At 42.9% G+C, this 24,906-nt stretch overlaps 1 protein-coding gene across 1 annotated transcript; it reads right to left on the bottom strand.

Moving 5' to 3' along the window:
• Positions 1-335: 335 nt before the first annotated feature.
• On the bottom strand, positions 336-23,679 carry vwf (von Willebrand factor). Its single transcript, XM_085412135.1, has 53 exons — positions 23,461-23,679; positions 23,255-23,306; positions 22,965-23,108; positions 22,627-22,729; positions 22,308-22,516; positions 21,939-22,060; positions 20,666-20,885; positions 20,453-20,575; positions 20,260-20,371; positions 20,129-20,175; positions 19,896-20,032; positions 19,585-19,723; positions 19,264-19,364; positions 18,971-19,166; positions 18,682-18,897; positions 17,670-17,916; positions 17,473-17,567; positions 17,119-17,270; positions 16,928-17,031; positions 16,710-16,848; positions 16,456-16,590; positions 13,656-13,802; positions 13,429-13,569; positions 12,791-12,889; positions 12,545-12,701; positions 12,105-12,272; positions 11,879-12,014; positions 11,405-11,714; positions 9,767-10,931; positions 9,576-9,680; positions 9,084-9,227; positions 8,856-8,999; positions 8,567-8,731; positions 8,388-8,434; positions 8,121-8,298; positions 7,681-7,922; positions 7,403-7,592; positions 6,941-7,282; positions 6,600-6,838; positions 6,273-6,375; positions 6,082-6,153; positions 5,722-5,826; positions 5,403-5,608; positions 5,172-5,321; positions 4,968-5,084; positions 2,708-2,888; positions 2,360-2,400; positions 2,148-2,264; positions 1,750-1,848; positions 1,481-1,609; positions 1,346-1,385; positions 1,102-1,199; positions 336-924 (listed from the first exon to the last, which is right to left on the bottom strand). The coding sequence occupies exons 1-53, from the start codon at positions 23,464-23,466 to the stop codon at positions 739-741; spliced, it is 8,562 nt and encodes a 2,853-aa protein (XP_085268261.1). The 5' UTR covers positions 23,467-23,679; the 3' UTR covers positions 336-738.
• Positions 23,680-24,906: the final 1,227 nt, after the last annotated feature.

Genomic DNA, 24,906 nt, shown 5'->3' with positions numbered 1-24,906 from the left:
CAAAATATTTTAAATAAAAAACTTACATTAGCACTTATTTTGACTTTAACTGTCCTGCTTCAACTACCTGCAGTGGAGATGTAAAAGGTCTTAAAAAAAGACATAAAAATTCATAGTGAATGTTTCCTGCTATTGAAAATAAAAGCAAAACTGGCTCCCTTGAGTACATTACATAGTGTTCTAAGCATTATTTATTGTAATACTTTTATTATTACTTCCTTGTTATACTGATGTGTAGTCAGTCACACGAATTGTATGTATCATGTGTATTTTGGGGCAGTTTTTAAAGAGCAACGTATTGAAAAGCGGTTTTATTTTTGTATCTCACTGTCCAATCCCTCACTAGTTTCATGCAACTCAGTAAAGACACAGTAGCGCTGAATTAAATTGAGTAAAAAAAAACAAAAAACACCCAAGTGTAAAAGTTGCACTTTTTGAGCAACATGGTGTTTCTGGATTCGCACTTAATGTATATTAAACTTATTCTGCAACGCTGTGAAAGAGTAAATGTCACATGTTTATATACAAACATTTAACAAACAGTAGTTTTTATGAATACATTTCAACAGAAATAATCAAATTACAACAACACACAAAAGGTGATGCTTACAGAAACAGGTAAGTTTGTTTTATTGCTATTTGTCAAGGTAGTTTTTTTTAATACTGCTACATTTTCTTGGATAAACACAAAGCATCAACCTTTATAATCTCTGTCTTCTATTCTTTTTCTTCCACTCTCTAGGTGCAGTGTCTGGACAGACAGTCGCATTTGGTTACAGACAGAATTGTGTGGTGGCTACGAGTGCCATTGGCACACATGACAGGAACGTTGAGAGGCTCTGTCTCTACCGCAGCACAGCAAACGCACTCCTGCTCCACAGCAGCCCTCTGCAGGGAGTACATGGACTTACTGCGACATTTGCCCTGACAGACAGAAAGACAGACAGATGGAAGGGTACACATAACAACAGGGAGACAGAAAGGACAGGATGGTGAGGGACAGTGTTACGATTTCACTCAAATTTGCAGGTTAATCCTACAGGGGAAAAGATTTAATCATTCTTAAATGTGTGTGCGTGTGTGTGTGTCTGTGTATCTTACCTCACAGTAGTACAGGTCTATCTGGTGCTCTGATTGGCAGTCATCCACCTTGATGTAGTCGAGCCTTCCCACTGTCTTTCGGCACTCTGGCTCTGTACCTTTACACACACACACACACACACACACACACACACACACACACACACACACACACACACACACACACACACACTATTGTTAAGATCCAAATAATTAAAAAAAAAAGATAATTTACTGCTCTTGCAAAGGGAACAGTTCAACTCACACGTCTCACAGCAGGTTGTTCCAATTTGACTGACTTTTCCCTGGGAAAGTAAAAACAGGAGAGACAATGTTATCATACATTCCTGGGAGAAAAGGTATAGATAAGGGAATACTGTGCGCTCAATGAGAGCTTTACCCCTTGGTCTAAGCAAGCTTGGCGATTAAAAGACGGGCAGGCTGTCACTTTGGTCTGCAGCACAAGATTTCCTTCACTATTCAGACCACATGTATATGAGGTGCAACCATTCTCGCTCGTCGTATTGACCTGAAAGAACACGATTCATTCTTACAGTATGTAGCCACGAACAGTACGACTGGCATGAAAGAGTATTATAAGCTATAGCACTGCATAGAATAGACAACAGAAGTTGTAGCGTGGTATCATCTTGTTTGCATAGGACTTACTTTCACACTGATGAGTTTTCCATCTGGTTGTTGAACGAAGCAGGCGGTGGGAGCACATCGACCACAGCAAGTACCTTCCTCCTTCTCCAGAGTGTACCCCTAAAAATGTGGAGGTTAGTTTTAAGTGTCCATTAATGTAAAAAGACATTGGGAGTTTACTACTGCAAATACAAAGACATAAGATACCTGGATTTTGTTTTCTAAATAAAAAACATCTTATTTACCTTTGTGAATAAAGTGAATCATGGAAAGATGATGTGGCTACAGTTTAATGATGAGCAGGGAAGGAATGCGAACAGACAATTAAGGAATGTGGATTTGTGATTGTATTAATCGGTTATGATGAGGATGAGAAATGACAAGAGTTAAAACAGACAAAATAATTTGAGGATGGCTACCATGGGGCAAGAGGGACAGCTTGTTTTCCTGCAGGACAGTTCATATTTCCTGATTGGACCATCCACTATCCTACACTGACAGCGTGTACACGCATCAACCATCAGCTGCTCCCCTGCCTGTACAAACACATATACAGTATATCAAAATAAAACATCATTTCCAAATGTCTTTTTTTATACCAAGGCAGCTACTACTTCTCTGAATGACTTACCCCTATCAGCGTGTGGTTGAGAACACAGGCGTTCACAGGAGCTGCAGAGAGAAAAGCACAAATAATTTCCACAGTCGTTTGTTAAAAAGTAATTCAATCCCCAGTTTGTGTAAGGTCAGATCAGGATAACAATCTCTGGGATGACACCAGAGTCATCTGTTGGACATAAACTGCAACTGCAAGTTGTTATGAAAACACTGTGTGGATGATTTGACTGAAGGGAAAGTTAGATGAATGCAAGCTTGATGATTCATGCATCGCTTGCGAGCTAAAGGGCAGTTTCCTAACCCGGTGCACTGGATTGTCTGTGTGCCTTCTGAGTAAGTCTATGTGTGTATGTGTGTTTACCACAGTGGCAGCGGGGGCAGCAGTCCTCGGTGTCACAGCGTAACTCAGTCCCCAGTGGGCAGGATGGAGTATCCGTAATCGAGCAGCTGACATTTGAAGCAGAGATGAACACCTCATCTCTGACTTTTATGCACTGATGTAAGACACATTTATTATCTGGAGACTTCCATCTGTCACCCACCTAAAGACGACACAGAGATGAGAATTAGATCGATAGAAAGATGAATGCCTTCTTATGTGAGGTAGTAATAAATTTATATGCAGCAGTGAAAAAATAAGACAATAAAAAATAAAGTGAAAGAAACGACAAAAAAAAAAGACTTATTTTTTTGCAGTAGGGCAAATACTCCAAATACAATGGCTTGCAAAAGTATGAACTTATCCACATTTTGTCACATTACAGCCACAAACATGAATCTATTTTATTGGAATTCCACGTGAAAGACCAACACAAAGTGGTGTACACATGAGAAGTGGAACGAAAATTATACATGATTCCAAACATTTTTTTACAAATAAATAACTGAAAAGTGGGGTGTGCGTAATTATTCAGCCCCCTTTGGTCTGGGTGCAGTCAGTTGCCCATAGATATTGCCTGATGAGTGCTAATGACTAAACAGAGTGCACCTGTGTGTAATCTAATGTCAGTACAAATACAGCTGCTCTGTGACGGCCTCAGAGGTTGTCTAAGAGGATATTGGGAGCAACAACACCATGAAGTCCAAAGAACACACCAGACAGGTCAGGGATAAAGTTATTGAGAAATTTAAAGCAGGCTTAGGCTACAAAAAGATTTCCCAAGCCTTGATCATCCCACGGAGCACTGTTCAAGCGATCATTCAGAAATGGAGGGAGTATGGCACACCTGTAAACCTACCAAGACAAGGCCGTCCACCTAAACTCACAGGCCGAACAAGGAGAGCGCTGATCAGAAATGCAGCCAAGAGGCCCATGGTGACTCTGGACGAGCTGCAGAGCTCTACAGCTCAGGTGGGGGAATCTGTCCATAGGATAGCTATTAGTCGTGCACTGCACAAAGTTGGCCTTTATGGAAGAGTGGCAAGAAGAAAGCCATTGTTAACAGAAAACCATAAGAAGTCCCGTTTGCAGTTTGCCACAAGCCATGTGGGGGACACAGCAAACATGTGGAAGAAGGTGCTCTGGTCAGATGAGACCAAAATGGAACTTTTTGGCCAAAATGCAAAACGCCATGTGTGGCGGAAAACTAACATCACTCTGAACACACCATCCCCACTGTCAAATATGGTGGTGGCAGCATCATGCTCTGGGGGTGCTTCTCTTCAGCAGGGACAGGGAAGCTGGTCAGAGTTGATGGGAAGATGGATGGGGCCAAATACAGGGCAATCTTGGAAGAAAACCTCTTGGAGTCTGCAAAAGACTTGAGACTGGGGCGGAGGTTCACCTTCCAGCAGGACAACGACCCTAAACATAAAGCCAGGGCAACAATGGAATGGTTTAAAACAAAACATATCCATGTGTTAGAATGGCCCAGTCAAAGTCCAGATCTAAATCCAATCGAGAATCTGTGGCAAGATCTGAAACCTGCTGTTCACAAACACTGTCCATCTAATCTGACTGAGCTGGAGCTGTTTTGCGAAGAAGCATGGGCAAGGATTTCAGTTGCTACATGTGCAAAGCTGGTAGAGACATACCCTAAAAGACTGGCAGCTGTAATTGCAGCAAAAGTATTGACTCAGGGGGCTGAATAATTACGCACACCCCACTTTGCAGTTATTTATTTGTAAAAAAATGTTTGGAATCATGTATGATTTTCGTTCCACTTCTCACGTGTACACCACTTTGTATTGGTCTTTCACGTGGAATTCCTTTTTTTTTTTTTTAAATTGATTCATGTTTGTGGCTGTGATGTGACAAAATGTGGAAAAGTTCAAGGGGGCCGAATACTTTTGCAAGCCATTGTAGCATTAATGAATAACATGTACACTAGGTTTGATAGTGGTACAAAAAGGAGACATGTTGTACGGCTTTATAGAGAATAGCAGGATGGATTTCCTGAAGCATTCTTTATGGCAGTCGGCTTTAATAAGTCCGGTGGAGAAGGAGCTCTGCTGGCTCTCTAGTGGACTGGAGTTGGTGCAATGGGTTGTCAGTGATGGAGAGCAGTTTGCTGAGTGACTTCTTGTCCCTCACTGACTCAAACACTTTGAGATTCATAATTATGCAGCAATAATTATTTGCACATATCCTTCAGGCATGTCTGATTTCTACACACACATACTTGTCTAAGCTTTCCACTGATAAGTGTGTCCCCTCGCATCTCTCCCCCTGACTCCACACAGCTGGTTGGTGTGCACTTTCCACAGCACTCTCCTTCTGATGAAGTGTATGTTGAGCCCTGAAATACATATTAAATATATATAGGAATGTATCACTTTAGAAGCACAAGCTAAATATGCGTCTTTGGTGTCTCTGTGAATCTCACCAGAGGACAGGCCCGGTCACAAACAGGCGGTTTGCACTGTGCAACATGGAGAGACGTGTCTTTGTCCTGCAGCTCGGTGCAGATGCACTTCTCACAACCTTGCTCCCATTCACTCCCCACTGAGTGAACCACTCCACCAACCACACACACCTAGAGACACAGAGGACATAAAGCTTGCAGGACAAACAACAAACATATTGCACTCAGATTTGAATCCAAAAATACACTCACCTTGTCTGGCAGGCAGTTGGTTTCTGTGCACCCACAATCGTTGGTAGTGGAGGACGTGATGAACCCAGTGGGACAGGTGTGGGTGGAGTTTTGGCAGCTGCAGTCACATTCAAACACGTCGCAGCACTTTGTCTTTCTCACCGACAGATGGCGATGTGGTGTACAATTGGGGGGAGCTTGAAGAGGACACTCTTCCTTTTTGCACACTGAGACAGAAAAAGAGGTGAATACGGCTGTGTCAACATGCGCTCTGTTTCATGACTATGTGTGTGTTTACCCGTGGGGCCGGAGCATCATAGAGAATGTATTAATGACTTACCACACTCGTGTATAGGCTGACATTCCCCGGGGTTTTTCAGGACCACAGTCTGACCGTCCTCACAGCGGGGAACCTCAGGCAGGTAACAGCTCACTAGATCACAAACTGGAAAGTGACAGCATGGCTCAGTGTGTTGCAAGTTGGACACATGATATACATTTGGTAACACTATCCAACAAAGTATAAAAAAATGAGGATAGATACTGGGGAATGAATTAGGAGTAACTATGTTATTAGTTATTAGGAGTTAAAGTTGAGCTATTTGGACCATAATAATTTAATAACTACACTGAGTGACTGACCACACAGTATAGTAAAGCTGCTCCTTGTTGCAAATAGAGACTATCCTTTTTTACATACCACACTCATACTCTGGGCAGCACTTGGACTCTGTCTTCTTTCTGAGGACCTCACAAGGTCCACACACTGGAGCTACAAACAGACACACATGATTAATTTAAAAAAGATGGCAGTTTTTCTTCTTCTTCTTTAGTAACACTACAAAAGCAGACGCAAAGAGCATAATGAGGAGCAAAAGAAGGGTTTCTGACTTCTGACATCGTTGCAGGGCCGGTCAGTGCAGTTGATCCGTTGCTGATCCAAACACATGCAAATCAAACATGGGTTCTCTTCTGGTACCCAACTCTGCATATACTGTACAAACACAGACAAAACCAGGCTCGTGTTGTGAAGTTGGTCATATTAGAAATAAACACTAGAGGGCAATCAAATCACATTTTAGTCTCTAACCTGTTCTCTAAGTGTTTGCCTGATAGTATTCCAACAGCATATGTGTTTATTTATTTTAACTAAGAACTTGATTTTGCGTCACTGCTTCCTAGCAGATTCAGTCACACTTTTCTTGTTTTGTGCCTCACCGTGTATGTGTGCCCATGATGGTCAACACACTGTCCACATGCTTCTGGCGGTATACACCGTCCCTGATTCAAAACTGTGCCTTCAGCACAGAAACAGCCTTCAGTCGGCGTGTCCATACAGGATGACTCGTTACTCCTAGCAACCGACCAGTCGCCTGGCAATGACTGTATGCTACCACAGTCCTGCATGCAACCTGTCCGACATGCATCATACTCCATGGAACTCGGGCACTGTAACGCTGCAACACAGAACAGTGTTAAGTTTAGATCTAGGCTCAGGTGTTAAAATGTTTTCACTGGAGTAGAAGATAAACTCGTCTGCAAATCAGAAAATTACTCACGGCAGAGGTGAGGGCTCCTCCAGTCCACACACACACCTCTTTGTCTACAGAGGCGTGCATAGGCTGAAATGAGCTCGCACACATCTGACTCCTCACATGCCTGCTCTTCACACTTGGTGAGGAAAACCTGAACGGGAATATATGCATGGCATGGTTCGAACACCTCGGAACGTAGAGCTTGACATCCCATCGCCGCTCCAGATGCACACACCGCCCTTCGTCTTGGCAGGCACACACCGTGCTCTACAGCTACAGTCCAGTCTAAGATGAAAGCTGGTTGGTCGGTGGTCGAGGTGCCATTGCGTAAAGAAAGGACATTCAACTTCTCCTCCCCACAGCCACCTGATAAAACAATATTTGGGGCAGTTATCAGAATAAAAAGACAAATACAGAAAGCCACTGGGTGAGACATGCTGACTTTTGTCATATATTTGACAAATGTGGGCTCTTAATATAAGTTACCGCAAAGTCCAGCAGTGTGCCCCGTCGTAGTGGAGCTGAGTAATGTGATGGTAAACTCATTGCTCTGAGGTGTGAAACTCAGAACGTAGCCATGATCCGATTTCAGCTGCAGCATCACTCCGCCATAACGCACCAGCTCAATGCCAGAGTGCCGCCACGGCAGTGCAAGCTCTTCCTCTCCAATCATGGCCTGCTCAAATAAACATATGCAAAATAAATGAGCAAATCCTTACAGTTAATGCAGACTTCTTAAACATAACATATATCATATATCTTACCGTCATGTCATCCTTCAGCAGCACCCTATATGAGCCATGGATCACCTCCATGGCTTTCATGCAGACTTGGTGGTAGTTTGCCGAGTCTTGGCAAGGTCCAGTGTGGAGTTTGACCTCTGACCCTTCACTGGAGCCTCTGCTGACAGTGAGAAGTGTATAGGAGCACAAACCCTCCCCATCCAGCCTAAGTGCCAGGCCATCAAACCTCACTACATGGTTGGTGGAGCTGCCCATACACATGCCTGTCAATACATTTGAGGCAGGAGGGAAAACATGTGTTTGTACAGGAGCCAGAATCTTGTGCTCTATTAACACTTAGTATAAATAGAAAGGAATGTTAGCTCCCAGCATTCATTGTTAACAGCAAGTACACAAATAGTCCACACTTTATATAGATGGACTAGACCTAAGAGGCTATTGGATCCTTTGGATGTACGTACAAGGGCATTCCCAGTGGCAGTTGCAAGTCTCCTGGACTTTAACAGGTGGCATGTTGTTTCTGCAGGCTGGAGGCTCCAATCTGTCACAGCTGACTTTGTGATTCTGTACTGTCACCGCCCCACTGGGGTGGCAGAGGAGGGAGTGACAGCCATCCTCCAGCAGCCATGACTCACCAGGCTAAGGCATGTAGAGAGAAATGCACAATTTGCTAAAAGTAAATCTTGTAAAAGGTTACATTAATGTTGTATCTAGCAGACAGTACTCACCTTTCTCTCATTTCCATTATCATCAACACACACTCCTGGTGGACCAGCTAAAAAAATACATACAATTTTAAAATAAATAAAATATATATATAACAGAGCACATAACATTTCCATTACTGTCAATTTCTATCATCGCTATGTAATGAAGATTTAATGTATGTGTCTCTGCCTGTAAGCACCTCTGCAGATTCTCTCTGTGTAACTCCTGTCCAGAGTCAGCAACATCAGTAACTGATCCATGCTGTTCAGATGGAGAGTGTTGTCTTGGTTGCCCTGGCGACCAAGCACTCCAAGTTCACTCTTGTCATAGTCTGGTCCAATCCCAATTGGGAACACTGATACACCTGAGGGAAGACAATCTTATCAGTGAAGCTACACCGCAGCTATAACAGAGGAAGATGAAGGATGGAAACATACCAACTGAAGTTTTTACTGAGGTATCCAGTGTGTTAATGATGATTTAATTACCTGCTGCCAGTGCCTCATTAGCTGCTTCCCCGACATCATCAGTTGATTTGTCCATCACCAGCATCACCACAGCCTTGGCTACACCAACTCTTCCACCACTGATTGGTGAGATCGATGTCTGCACAGCAAATCTCAATGCAGACCCTGCAAAAAGTGAGAAAAATGACTGCATGTGATTGTGCATCTGTCTAAATATGTGTGCATATTAGTTTAAGCAAGCTCCTTTACCTAGTTTAGGGGCTGCAGGAGTCCTTGTAGTAATTCTCTCCACCATCCTCAGGAGGTCTGATTTGCTCTGTTGATCACTCCATAGGAATTCTGCTGTGTTGGTGTCTCCATACTGCACAACACTCACAAGAGTGCCACTGAGCCCTGCACACATACAAACACAGAACTCACTGTAGAAAGGTGCTTCTTTAATAATTTAAACATGAGTAATATTGTTCTTTCAAGGTCAATAATGCTAAAAAATATATATATGATTTGATCTAACACGAATAAACTAAAGCAATTTAGTAACTGTATTGTTCTCATGGAAATCTGGTAAATATCAGTTGGGGAAAAAGACATACTTCAATATTTTTCTTAGAGCCTATTTGGCCCTTAAACATGCTGCATTTCTGAAGAAAAAAACCCCTGCTAAAAACAGTGATTGCAAACTAAATTAATAACAACACACCAGTGAGAAAAATCTGCATATAAGAGCTGCATCACACCTACCTATGTCAGCATTACTGATAAAAGCTTTAACAAATGTCTTCATGTCCTCAAGCTGCCCTCCAGACTTCAGCAGGAACAGCACATCCAGAGGCTTCTTACACGGCACTGTGCAAATATAAGACTCCAAGTTAATATAGACTAAGAAATCCCTGAGGACTGTTTGATGAGAATAAACATTTCTGTTATGGTACCTGAGACTGGCAAGCTGGCATGTGTTGGGACAACTAGTGGTGGCAGTGTTGGTGAGCGGGGTCTGACTGTGGTGCGTGTGATGTTGACTATGCGGTGGACCACGCTAGACAGATGGCTGTAGTCCTCCACCATTAATGGACGCTGAGGAAAACTGAACTGAATCAAGTCCATTTCTTGTATCTTTGGTCCAACACCAATGGGATACACATGAGTCTGGACGCTGGTAGATGGTGGGCGCGTTACTGTGTCAGTTGGTGGGTTTTCTGTCACAAGGAAAACCAGCTGAGGTGGGGTTGGACGAAGAGAAGGCTGGACCGTAGCCATTTCTTGAAAAGTGGTAGTGATAGCTGCTCCAGTGTTTGTCTTACTACCACCCCTCCAACGAACCTCCCTCAGGCGTTCCAGCAGGCGGGTTCTGTGCTGCCTTATCTCCCACCGACTGATCTCCACAGTGACTGTCACTGAGTATTGGATCACAGTGATGCGAATCAACTCCTCCTCCTCTGTCAGTTTTGTGATAACTTCCTCCAGGAAGAGGAGCGACTTGTTAAAGTTTATTTCACCAACAGCATCAGAGCCTTCTATGATAAATGTTACATCTTTGGTTGGAGAAAGAACAGATGGCGATGTGGTAGTGGGCGATAGGCCAGACGGTGCTGTAGCTTCAGGAGTGTTGGGGAGGCGCCGTGTGGGTTTTGTCTCCAGATGAAGAACTGGGGAAGTGGTGGTCGTGGTCTTTTGAGGTTTACCCACTGTGGTCTTTGGTGCTGGAGGTTTCACCACCTCGGGCTCCATTCCTAAGGTGCAGAGGTAATCTGTCAGCTCCAGCAGCCGATCAGGCAGCTCACCTGTGCTGCTCAGCACATAGGCCCTGTTATCAGGATTGGCCTTGGAGATTTCAGTAATTTGTGACATATCTACCCCAGGACCCAGTGCCACTGTCAGGGTGGTGATGGCCTTCTTTCGGAGCATCTTTACAATGGAACGGATAGGGCGAGGGTTGGGACTAGCAGCCAAGATAATGGCAATGCGGCCGGCATTCTCACGCTTGTTCTTGTCATAGATGTTGATAGCCAGATATTTGACGGCCTCATCCATGAAAGCGGCATCTCCTCCTGTGTAATGAAGCTCACGCACAGTCTTCTTAAATATCCACTTCTGAACCTAGAGGCATAAGAGAGGGAGGAAAAATAGTAGATCAAGTATTCACATGTAGACTTTTACTATGAATCTGTTTCAGTGAGCCAAAAAAGCTGCTTTTTACCAAGCTTGATTAGTCATCAGCATTATTCAATGCATCCACTTGCTTCCTGTTGCATTTTAGTTTCCACTTTTTTGCTGAATTTAGAAGGCTGTATATACAAATTTATGTTTTTTTAGTGTATTAACTCTGACTGGATTGATTACAGCAGAAATAACACTTTAAAATCTTTTTCATTCTTATTTTACTCAAACATGAATTACTGATAGTTAGAACACCAACACAAACATGTGTATCACATGTTTCTGTATCAACGCAACCAAAACTCATGAACACACCAAAATTAAACTCCTTACAGACAGATTTTGCAGATATTCCATATTTTGTGCAAAAATACCCACTTGCTGAGTCACACGTGCGTGCAGTGTTTAACTACCTGCAGATCATATGTTTTGACTCCAGAGTGGTAGAGTAGCACTGTTGCTCGAGTGTGAGCTGAGCCCATGCGGAATCGTTCAACCACCCCAAGTATGAACTGTTTTGCAGCCTCAAATTCATCTTCAGTCAGAGCTTCTGATCCATCCAGTAAGAATGCTAGGTCCATGGCACGGTCACACGTGCCCTCAGGCATCAACGTGGTGAAGGGAATTGTTGTGAAGGTGCCATAGGTGGGCGTCGGTGTGGGAGTTGTGAACATGGTGGAGGAGGCACACGCTTCACAGCTTAATGTGTTTTTGTCACAATGACTATAGTAAAGAAACAACAAAGCATCATGAAATATAATTGCAAAGCATTCATCACCAAACATTTGGTTACCAGGGTAACCTCGGTTCTATGTAAGCCAAGCCTGGTGAGAAGCAGAAAACCGAAATATTCAAACTCATAAGGAAATGTTGTGATGAAGTATTACCATATCCTGCACTGGTCGGGGTCATTGTGATTCAGGATGACCTTGTTCCCATGGGAGATTCTTTGACCCTCATGCATACACACCTGACAATGAGAGGGTTCAACACATCGCATGGCCACCTCATCCAGGAGTTGTCCTAAGAACATCAAAGTCAGTGTAAAAATCCCCACAATATATTCGTGCGATATATAAATCCTGAAAGCATTCATTTAGTGTTTGTTGATACCTGGAGGGCAGTAGGCATGGCAGCCTTCCACACATGTGAGCGAACACTGGAGGGGATCTGGATGTTGGCAGGTGACTGGACAGGCAGGACCACAGGTATTGTATCTCCACTGACATAACTCCTCCCCTACACCTGGGATTCTAGGATTCAGCTCCTCACAGCTCAGTGCTAAGGAATCAGAACATTGTAGCATGCACTTTTCAGTCATTTCACTTAGCTACAAAAAAATAACTTTATTATTATAAAGATAACTTTATAATAATTGTGATATTAGACTACTGATAAAAATGTGCAATCTGCATTCTGATATTCTGAGTAAAATCATGACTTTTAGCACAAAAAACTAGATGCGACTAGATGGGACTTCAATTATTTTTGTTAGTTTGGTCAAGCAGTTATGACTTGTGTTTTTTATATCATAATGAATTCTTCATACTCACGGCAAAGATCATTTGATCTCCAGTTGACGAATACACCACTCTCTGAGCAAGCCTGTGCATAGGCGGCAATAACATCACAGAAACACTGGCAGTCACCCACTGATGGGCACGAGCATGCTGCCTCCACACACATCTCTACATAAGGCTCTGCATCCACCTACAGACACACAGGCAAAGGTAGAGGGTAAAGAGTATAAACCCAAAGCATCTCACTTGATCAGTTAAAGTTTGCCTGTAATTGCTCACCTGACTGTTGCATTCTTTAAAGAGGGAACCAGTGAGGATACGGCACGACTGCTCCACTGTTACCAGTTTGACAATGTTGTCGGTGCAAGGAGCAGGTATCTACACACATAAAATAAAAACAGCAAATTGGTGCGACATAGTTTATCTCTTTGTGAATTTTCTTGTAGAATGTCTCTATCTATTCTGTGCCAGTGCACTACTGAAATATATGCAAAGAACTGCAATCGTCACCATACTTGATTTCATTGTAATAACATAAAAAATGTATGCGAATGATTCATTTTAGTTTTACACTACTGTGAGTTGGTTGCCTGCAGAGATTTTCAAGTAGATCAGTCACTGTGATCTAAATATATTTTTAATGTTTCTCGGTGGGATATAATGAATAACGCTGACAATGAAAGAAATCTAATTTTCAGCCCTGTAAGCCCACAAACAGTCCTGGTGAAGTACAATGCTCAGAGATAGATCTAAATATTAGAAATCATCCGATATAGGATTTTTAAGCTACTGATAGTGACATATTTTTTCTTTTAGACACACAAAACATCAGCAGATTTTCCTAACATTAGTTATGAGTAGAGAGAAAATATAAATTTTTCCATTCAGCAAGCCAGCCCTTTAAGTCTAGACTTTACCTTTGTGAGATCAGCACAGCTGGGAATGACCTTCCAGGAGTTCCCAAAGTGTGAAGAATCCACCTCTAGCTGGTGGTTACTGCTCATCAAGTCGTTGTTTACATTCCCATCAAAGTTACCACACAAGCCGCACACCCGACCCTACACGCAATAATATTTAATATTTTATATTATGACTAAAATGAAAAAGATTCAAGCGGTCACAATTAGTCATAATACATCAGTACCCTGTATTCAGGTGAGATGTGAACCAGGAGGCGGGTTCCCATATCCCAGCTGAGGGAAATGTGTTTCCCCAGCTGCAGAGTGTAAAAGTGACCAGATTGGACAATCTCCACCTGTGAGCCCTGCGGCACCGGCCTCTTCATCTTCACCTGAAAGACAGAAAGGTCATCATTACAGGTGCATTTGGGATACTGAGAGGTCAAGTCTCAAAAGCTTACAACTTGACTAAGTTCGTTTGCAGAGTGTCTGAGTAAAGCAGGACACAAGTTATAAATGTACTTGTGTCCTGCTTTACATTACACTAAAAAAACTTTTAGTTGAATCTAACTGCTGAAATATACAAGGCAGTTTGTGGTTTTGCATCAAACTGCATGTTTCTACTGTACTTGAGCCCTCAAGGGTCTTTAGACAACATGTCTCATTCACACAAGCACCTTGTTTTTTGGTGTTTAAGTGCTTTGTATACTGTATACATATATACTGGAGCAGCCAGAGCTCAAATCACCAGTCTTCCGATTTGTAGATGACCTGCTGTACCTCTTTTTTTTTTTTTTTTTTTTTTTTTTTTTTAAATGACATCAGAAACAGCAGTATGCGACATTACGTGATGGCAGAGCTTCAGTTCATCCTTTGTCATTTTTTTTTTTTTTTTTTTTTTTTTTTTTTAATAAATAGGACAGGGGGAATGAATGAGAGAGAGAGGGGGAGAGAAAGAAAGAAAACCCAAGGGGAGAAGAGACGGTGAGAAGGGGGGGGAAGAGAGACAAAAAAAAAAAAAAAACTCCTGGGTCACCTGTATGGAGAAAAAAAAAACAAACAAACAAACAAACAAACAGAGGAGACAGCAAACAACAAAGAGCAACATAATAATAGAGAAAACAAAGCACCATCACAATAAACTAGCTAGTCATAGATATCAGTATTTACTAAGTAATAAACGATATTGTGCAGCACGCAAGATAGACAGCGCACAGTGTGCTTTGAGGCAGCAGCCAAGAAAGCTTTAGTCCGCGTCTGTGAATACCCATGTGTGCATACCTGTGTGGATCAGCATGCTTGCATTCCAAAGGTTTCTCCATGTAATGATCTGCTAGGGAGTGTGGGGGGGCCACAGCCCCGTCCTCCAGGGTGTGAAGCGGGTATGGAGGAGATCAAAACTCCAGACATCCAGAGGCCCCCAGAACACAAGAGACCATGGAAGACCAACAGAGGGGCAGCCGCGCCACTGTTCCAGTAAGAGCTGAGGAGAGTCCCAGATGAGGGCTCACTCAGCAGCCGCGGAGCAGAAGCCAGGGGGGGTTGCAGTGACGCGCCCGTGAGCTCCGCCGGCCCCCAGCTGCGCCTGAGTGACCGAGCCCTAGGCCGAGAGGCCGGGGGCACCCCACCTCCAAAGGGGCCCGAGCGAGCCCCAGGCCCCAGGCCCCGACAAGCGGCCGCCAAGGAGTGAGCCGGTGTGTACCCGGACGCCCACCCCCAGACACAAAGAACCACCAACACACCGACACCTGAGGGAGTCCGCCACCGGCAGGGGAAGTGGTGGTGGGTGGAGATAGGCCTCCAAACCTTGGAGGGCCTGAGGTGTCCCCAGAGAGGTGGCGTCTGATACCCAACCTGACATATAGACACAGACATACAGGCACACACAGACACAAACATCCATTCCCACCCTCATGCTCTCATATGCACTCACTCTACACTCAACCAACGTGGAGACAGACATAAAGAGACGCTGTACACACAATCACACTCCCCAAGCGTACTCTACAAACCGGGTCTAGGTACCCTTGCCCCTGGAGGGGGGAATTGCACCCAGACCCAGGTGGTGTTACCCTTTTCCCTGCGGTGGGGAGAGGCAGACCACCCCGACTCCGCAGCAGCAGGGAGGCCCCACACCCCAGACCGCAGTCGGACGGCCAACTCCTCCTACTAGCCCTCCCGCTCCAGCAGGCCGCAGAGAATGGGGGTGGGAGAAGACTCCAAACCTGCTGTACCTCTTGAGCCACAGCCTGTCATGATTAGGCTGTGTGCAGGCAGGATGAGGACCCAAACGCAAACTCACGGGAAAACAGGACTGAACTCAAAATACAGCTTTATTGCTGACAGAAGATGAAGGCGATACAAAATAATATGAACCTAAACTGGGAAGTCATAAAGGAACTGACTCACGAGGAGACACACGGAGGGGCACACAGTCATGACGGAGAACGCGACACTGAACTGAGGGGGACGCAACATGACACATACTGACGATAGACTGTCAAAGTAAAACAGGAAGTACACAGAGGTTCAAGAGAGAGAGAGCACAGACATAACGGGCTGGGGAAAACATGGAATAAAACACAAGGAGGGGAAACGAGGGTTCACAGATACACAGAGGGGCACACAGGGGGTAATCTTAACAGAACAACCTAGGAACCAAGGCATAAATAAAGAACAAAATACAAAACACACGAAAACTAAGAATACTGGGCCAACATTGCCCAGGACCATGACACAGCCTCCACTAATAATTGTACTGTTGAAATGCCTAAATTATAAATATAATGTTTAAAAGCCAAACATCTAGAATGAATTTTGTGAATGAATGAATATCAGTCTTTAGATAAATATTCAAGTAAGTTAACGTTAACAACATATTTGGTTAATAGCCTCTCTCGAGAGTAAAGACATTATTTCAAGTTTTACACTTTTTCACATGTTACAAGATTATAAATCCATTTGGACTTTGCACTAATACAACAAATCACTTAATAAATTGCATGTGTTGATGTGAATCAGTATAAATGAATGTTTGTGTGTTACCTCTCCATGCTGCATTATTATTAACCCTCCCTGGTAGAAGATTGTGACAGCTTTTGCACAGCGGTGTCCCACAATTCCACAGGCCTCGTTTTCCACCAGCACCCTAAAGGAACCGTCTTCCCCACTACACATATCCTATTGATATGTGCAAGTAGAGAAAGATAGGACAGGACCTGATTAACAAAGAGTGCATGTACTTCATAGTCTGCAGTTCACTTTGGCGCCCTTTTTGGAAGTCCTTCTCAGTCTCTTACCTGGACTAGGACATACTGGCAGAGGCCAGGGAAAGAGTACTTTAAGCCATCAAAAGTGATGTAATGCCCTTCCCCCACGGTGCGGCACACACCATCACACACTTTCTCCGTGCATTGCCACTTTCTGTTCTTGCACACACTGCAAAACAGGACACCTGCTAAGCAAACACAGTAGAGGTATTTCCTTTAATGGACAAATATATTAACAAGCATTTTACCAGGTGTTGCAATCCACAGAGATGGTCTGTCCTGTTGCATATGGCCTGTTGTTATGGTAACAGGGACACTGCTCCGGTGTAATGCATTCTCTGCGGTGACGCACCTGAAATCAGCTTGATTAATCAATCAAATCACTTTATATGTTCACTTTGTTACTTACAGCATGCACACAACATAACAAACCACCTACAGTGCCAGGTGGACAGAGGCAGCCTGGGATGCAAGCAAGACTGACACAAGGCAGATCCAGATTTTGGCAGGTTCTTGCACACTCCAGACCCTTTTCTCCTGCATTACACTCTGCGCGAATGAGCGGAGGAGGGCACTGTGTTGACCGACGCTCTGGATACATAAAAAAACGAATTAATTTAAAAAAAAAAAACAATCAAGCAAGCTTCATGACAAAAATCAAACATTTGCCCGAGACACACTGATCAAGTTGTTCAGGGTTCAACTGTCAAATGAGAACTATTAATGAGAACTGCTTGTTTTTTACTAGCCATTATCATGAAAAAGGTTCGGGAACTGAAACACTCAGTTATACCTCTGGATGGTGCTGGGTCATCATCATAGAAGAGGTCAGAGAGCAATGAAGACGTTTCAGTGGAGCTACACCGCATGGAGCCCTTCTCACAGTAGCTGCACTCATAAGCAAAGACAAGATGGCAAAAATGATAAAACAGTAAACCACAGCAGCTGTTTAGAGTTTAAAGTTCTGCATAAGCATGCATAGTCACTGACCAAATACTGTTGTGATCTGCATAGACATCATCAGGCTGGTAGAGCTGTCCATCATGCAGGCAGGTGCACTGGTCAGCCGTCACACATTCACCTGAGGAACTCAGGTACTTCCCAGTGGGACAGAAACAGCCCTCCTCACACACCCTCTCCCCCTCACAGCCAGCCTCAGCGCCAGACAGAGAACCACAAGTCCGGTCACACACACTCCCACATGCCTCATACACCTGTCCTCCTGTGCACTCCAGAGCTGTGAACACCATATCAGGGAGGATTAGTCATTTATTCTCACTAACCCATTAGAGATATTGCACTATTGAACTGTGCAGCACTAATGCACAAACCGGGTCTGAATGGAAACATTATCAGAAAATAAATAGCACTCTCACGTAATCCACAAAAATCTGAAACTTAGTGGTGAAAAACAATGTCATATTTAGTTCTTAAATAATCATAATAACCACAAAAATATATCAGGAGAAAGAAATGGCACCATTTGAGGAAAGAAACATTTTGCCAACATGGGGGAGGATATATTCTGCTTGCTGTAGCAGACAGTGGCACAGGAAACATTGCACAGGAAGAGGAAGAATAGTTTCCAGTAAAATTCCGCAAATTCAGTCAAGAAACCAAAACTTAAAAAAAAAACATGATGTCTACAATAAGACAGTAATCCAAAGCAGTCTTCAAATTCACAAAAGTCTCAAGATTTTAGGGTGACCCTAACATACACATAAATGAAAACCATAGATCCTGCAGAGGACATGCTTGTAAAATTATCTAAAAATATTACAGAAAATGAAATGATCTATAAATAAAAATGCATACAAAATGATTCTAAATAAACCACAGAAAGAGCCAGAAAGAGAGAGAGAGAGAGAGAGAGAGAGAGAGTGTGTGTGTGTGTGTGTGTGTGTGTGTGTGTGTGTGTGTGTGTGTGTGTGTGTGTGTGTGTGTGTGTGTGTGTGTGAGTGAGTGAGTGATCAACTGTAAATAGGTCCAATCTAAAAGTTACCACAGAGCGAAGGAGACCTCCAGTTGAGCAGCACTCCTCTTGCTGAGCAGGCAGCTGCATAGGCGGACAAAGCCGAGCAGAGGCACTCCTCACCGTCCCCACACGCACACACATCATAACGACAGAACTGCTGGAACGGACCGGGATTCACCAGAAAGTGGCACGGACTGAACACGTCTGACATCATCACTGCACACGCCTCTTCTGCAAAGCGCACTGGTATCGAGGTATCGTAAGATTAGTGTTAAGTCATTACTGGAGTGATGTCTGTCTGTGTGGGTTTATATACCTCTTTTCGGATTAACGGCACATGGATCAGTTTCAAATTTCTGAGTGGATTCACAGTCTCCATTGATCCTCCAAGCCTGGCCAAAAGAGTGAGGAATAGCCTCAACCAGCCCAGAACCAGTCAAAAAATCATCACCTTGGTTACCATTGTAGTTACCACACAGTCCACAGGTCCGGCCCGCCCATTGTGGACCCAGCTGTGGAGGCAGACAGAATTCAAGATAGTTTTTTCCCCATCTTTTCATACAGGGGTTATTGAAAGGAAACATCTTTAAGATATACAACTTCTTTAACCTTTAAAAGCACACGGCCCCGCCCATCCCAGTCCAGACGAAAGTCCTCACCAAACTTTACACGTACTGAAGACTGAACAGATCTCTGGATATGTAAACGGCCTGTCAAATGACACACGTAGAAAACTGCCTGGTTAAAATCAGTTAATATTAATGAACGACTCACGCAAGTACTCAGCAGAGCTGTGCTGTTAGAGCTAATGTGTTGCCATTCTGAAATCTGTCAGAGTGCTTCTCTCATATATGGATAACCATCTTACAGGTATATTTACTTAACTTATATGCATAAAAGGTCATTTAAATGCACTTTAAAGTAGCATACCGTTATGCATTGGGGTCTGGATGTTCATGCTGTTGACAGAAACAATTCCTCCATGCTTCAGCTTGACTGTCATGTCCTCCAGAGAGGGCAGACTGAGAGTCACTGAGCGTGTGCACACAGCATCCTGATCATCAGCGCACTGAAAGATAAAAAGCAACCTAAATGCTGTAAATGATGAAAAGCCGGCAACACGGGAGTGACAGAACGCTAACAGGGTCATTCTTTGTGTAATTGTGTAGTTAGTGCAAGAACAAATTCCAAATTCCAAATTTATATTATATTTTGCATTGAAAACCAAAGCTCACTTTTACCTGTACATTTTCAATTATGATAGAAAACTCATTTTGTGAGCAGTCCTTTGCCAGCAGATACTGGCAGTGGCCAGCAAAAGTGAAGAACTTGTTGTCAAAGCTCTTGAAGTGAGACTGGCCAACAACCAAGCATTCACCTACACACCAACAACAAGGATATGACATCAGAAATGAGGATTATATTTCCCAAACGAAAGTATTAGTGAGTGTGTATTATTGTTCATCTCTCTCACCAGGACAGCCTTCATTGGTGCATTCCCATGAACCGTGACGACACACACTGCACAAAAGAGACATTTGTTTGAAGGAAGCATATTTTCTATGTAACTATTTCTGTGTATTTGCGCCTGCACTGCTTTCTCACCAGGTGTTGCAGTCCTGAGAGACCGTGGCTCCTGGTGGGAAATGTTTTCCCATGTGCGCACAGGAACACTGGGATACCTCAACACAGCGATTACCATCCAAAACCTTGCCAGCTGAAACACACATGCATGCCATGTTACTACTAGAAACAGTAAGACGGAGACAGGAGAGAGATATCGTGAGCGAGGGGTTACCAGGACACGTGCAGCCATCAACACACTCTTCCTTGCAGACCTCCTGGATGTTGAGGCTATGGCAGGTTGTAGAGCAAGACTTGGTGCATTCACTGTACTGCATGCCAATTGGACATTTGGGGACTTTACACAAAAGAAAAGCATATATAAATAATGCATGTCATGTTAGAACCTGCTGTTAATTTTATAGAACTAATAAACTAATAAACTCACAGCACTGGCTTTCCTGCGACCAGCCGCGAAGAAGTATCCCATGAGCGTGGCATGTGCGAGCATACTCCAGCAGGATTGGACAGTAACAATCTTCGGGCCCTGTCTGATCACAGTGACAGGCCTCCTCCTGACACAGCAGCAGGAATGGTTCGGGAGAGACCAAGTGGGCGCAGTGGAGAAACACACTAGAGGTCTGCAACACGCTGCAGCTGGACAAAATCTACACATAAGCACAAACAGGCAGAAAATAAGTTGTTTGCCTCTTTTTAGGTCTAACAACCTGTGCAGCTGAATAAATGGGGAATAGAAACCATGTCTGAAACTTCATCAGAAAATATGTTAAATGCCAAAAAAAGAGGAAGAGTGGATTAACATCTGGTGGGTGAAAATTGTGAAAATGGCAATATCATAATGATAGAAACTGAGATTTTGAATAAAAGTGAAAGAATACATATTCATCAGTTTTGTAGTGAACTGAAGGAGATGCTGATAGGATCCTATGGTTTCACACTAACATGAAATTTGTACAGTTTTCTCACATGTGGGTGTTTCACATGTGCAAAATGTTCTTTCAAAATCCAACTGTTTTTATTTCGTATCTGCTCACCCACAAAGACTGCACAGGCTACAGAGTTGCAATCACACCTGTCAGATCTGTCCGCTTACCAGCTGTTTTTTTAAAGAGACTGGGCTGTCGTCCCCATTTGAGCATATTGAACCTTAATCCTGTGTATGAAAGCCAAAATGCCTTTATAAAAAAGAACAGATGTATTAAAAATGCCAAGTCTTTCTAAAATCCTAAGTCAGAGATCTGATACAATATGAGACATTTAAGCACAATTTATACCTTTGTCGAATAAAAGTTAAAAGTAGAGATAGAATAGTAAATGAGACTAATAATATGTATTTGGACATCAACCAAAGACAATGGGGGTTATAGTTGGCACTTTAACTCCAAAACCCACCTGATTTTAAAATATACATTATATGTTTGTAAAGAAAAATGTTTATTTACAAATCTTTATGAGTTTCTGTGTGTGCAAAAAAATATAACCTATTGCATATTAACAGTAAAAGAAACAAAGACAAATTAGAGCATAATACACACAAAGAAATATCAGGTGCTTTGTTAGGAAGTGAACCACTGTAAAATACCTTTTTTATTGTGAGGAGAAATGTACAAAGCTTTTATTTAATGACTTGTGTCTACACATCAGATATCATGACACGCCTACTATCTAAACATGTGCATTTGTGTTAACTACCCTCTCACCGTGGAAGTTTCTTTTGTTGTGTTACAGGATTTTGATGGATTTGACACACGCTGACAGGACTGATCAGCTCCCTTCACTGCCCACGAATTTGCAAAGTCATAAGTGTCCTCTGTTAGGAATCCTGAAAAATACACAGGCACGCACAGACAGAGAGACAAACAAGTTGACAGATTTGTTCTTAATCTCATCCTACCACAACTGTGTCTTTTGCTTTCTTTTACTTTATCTTTTCCTGTACTCGGTTGTTCCTCTTCCTGTTGCTGAGTGCTGGTGACTCAAATCGTTTCCTCTATTCCAGTAATAATAAACTCTCCCTAGTTTCACTCTTCTCACAGTTGCATCTTGTGGGCTGTATAGCACGCACATACCTTCCTGAGCAGTATATTCATCGGCAGTCATAGAGTTGAAGTTGCCACAGAGCCCGCAGGTGTGGTTTGCATGGCGTTTGGTCAGGGTCAAGGCGATGTTGGCAGCATTATCAATGGTGACAGTGAAGCCAAACTCCTCACTCCAGAGCTTGTAAAAGCCGAGCTCTGAGCCCACAAACACAGAGTGAGATGCATAGGGCAGTGACAGCCTAGAAAAAAAAGACGGCATAAATCAAGCTCCTGCAGAAGCAAAATAGCAAGGAGCTTTCAATATTTATACACACAAACTTAATGCTGAATGACAGCGCTAGTGTGCTACCTTTTTTCTCCTTGTGAGAGCCGTCCGTCTACAGAAAGGTGCAACTCAAAGACATCCCCCAAAAATAGCGTGACTCCAGTTTTTTTGCCATTTTGAAAGTCGCCTGCAGATCCAAAGCACATTTTGATCACACTGTTACTACTTTGTACCACCACCATGGCAGACTTCGCCAAATAAGACAGAAAATTAAAAGTGAAGATGACTTGTAAACAGTTTCCAAAAGCCAACATATTGCATCAACGAGGCATTACACACTAAACTACACAAGATAAGCCTGGCACACTATTAAAATTCAAATCTTTTTCTGAATCTCTTTATTGAATTTGAGCGTGACTCACCCAGCAGTGTGAAGGAGTGGTGGTTGCAGTCCCCAGCCAGAAGGTAGCTGCAGTCTCCAGGAAAGTCATACAAAACACCATCGAATGTGTGAACGTGGTGCCGTCCAAACAGACTGCATCTCCCTGTCATGCTCGCTAGACAAGCTGAACACACACAAACAGAGTACACAGATATGCCGATGTGTGCTGAAGAAGAATTATAAGAGATTTCATATGAAGCACGTAACATATGTCACTTTTTGGGTGTAAAGATAGAAACGAAACTGGATATTCTCCAATATAATACTCACAGGTCAGCTGCAGGAAAACCCAAATTCCTCGCAAATATCTCTTTATGTAGTCCTGGAACACATAAACATATATGCTTTCATTTTCATCACAGCTTAAACTAATATCTTTATTGTCTGATGTACAAAGATCGTGTTATTTTGTGTGCGATGTTAGGCCTGCTTCAAAACCCCTTTTTTTTACTTCTATAAACTCCAAGTACTCATACCTCCATGGTTCCAGACTCCAGAAACAGCAGACACTATCCCAAATCACGACGTTAAGACCTCGCAGAGTCCGGACATTATAAAGTAATGTGATGGTCAAGCATTGGCTAAACTAAGAAGAATTTCAGCCCCACTGGAAGCTCAGTTTTATAGCAAAGACTGAACCCAACCCAACTTTCATAGGCTTTCTCTTAAGTCCACTCCCCTTGCCAGGTTCAGACAAGAGGGAAAGAATGCCTTTCTGTCCACAACTTGGAGCCTGCGGACTGACACCATCAAACACACTCAACGGGACAATGCCAGGATATGCCCACTGATCGCCTGGCTGAGTGATTAGTCTACACATACGTATCTGTATTGGTGCCAAGCCAAACAATCCTTTTGGTAAAAAAAACACTTACTAAAGCGATCTCACGCAATTACACTGCTTCGATAGTGTCACATGCACAAACACACTTGTCTTAACGGCGCCAAAATTACACACACATATACACACACGCACACATAATGGGAACATGTGATGATCAGCACTCTCAGGTGGAAACTTATGTTGTCTCTGGACAAAGCTGAGGAAAAAGAAGAAGAATATGTTTGGTGTTTTCAGATTCACAACCTGTATCACAATGTCACAAAAATAAGTATTTATATAAGTATGAAGCAAGCATAAAGTAATTATAAATAAGTAAATAAGAATTCTGCAGACTGAGGCTGTTTCTTTTGCTTTCACTCTCTTTATGTAACTCTAGGCTACTAAATACGTAATGATCAGGGTCTGTGGAGACTACCTGATCTACCTATCTGGTGTAAACAGACAAAGCACCCAAAATGTTCGCACAGTATGTATGATCTATCTAGTGTTGAGCTAGAAATCACCTGTGGAGCTGTGTGCTTCAAACACACCGCAAACCCACGCAGACGTTCATAATCTGCCTGATAGAAGGCGTCTCTGCTTGAAACAAGGGTATTACTGGCATCACTGAAATTATGTGTGTAACCAAAAATGTCCTGTAGTGCGACAGTGAGATGCCAAGAGATGTTTTTCAAAACAGACAAATGAACATGCGGAATTTGGAGAAAAACAAAATTCTAACATTATTACTTGCAAATGTGCCTACATGTCTTCTGTATAGCAGCTCTGATAGCTCTGATATAATAACTTAACTGAAAGGGCATGCAGAGCTTTAGGTAATCATTTATATGCATGGTGAGGCAGTTTTGGTCAAGTTGGTTATCCTGCAGAACCCCCCCCCCCCCCCCCCCAACCACACAAACAAATATAGCAAATATAACCAAATTAAAACTAATATATGCAAATTTATGTGTATTTTTTCTAATTCAATAATTTTCTGGAAATAATGTCATAGCTCAGGCTTTAAAGGGTTAAAGTGGGGGTTTTCTACTTATTAATAAACCGCCCGTGAAATAATTCAGTCCTACTACGGATATGA

This window comes from Rhamphochromis longiceps, linkage group LG7 (genome assembly GCF_057381845.1).
Source record: "Rhamphochromis longiceps isolate RC_006_pf linkage group LG7, R_longiceps_female_GT1.1, whole genome shotgun sequence".
Taxonomy (NCBI): Eukaryota; Metazoa; Chordata; class Actinopteri; order Cichliformes; family Cichlidae; genus Rhamphochromis; species Rhamphochromis longiceps.
The sequence above is the reverse complement of the archived record's forward strand: the minus strand, read 5'-3'. Positions and strand labels throughout refer to the sequence as shown.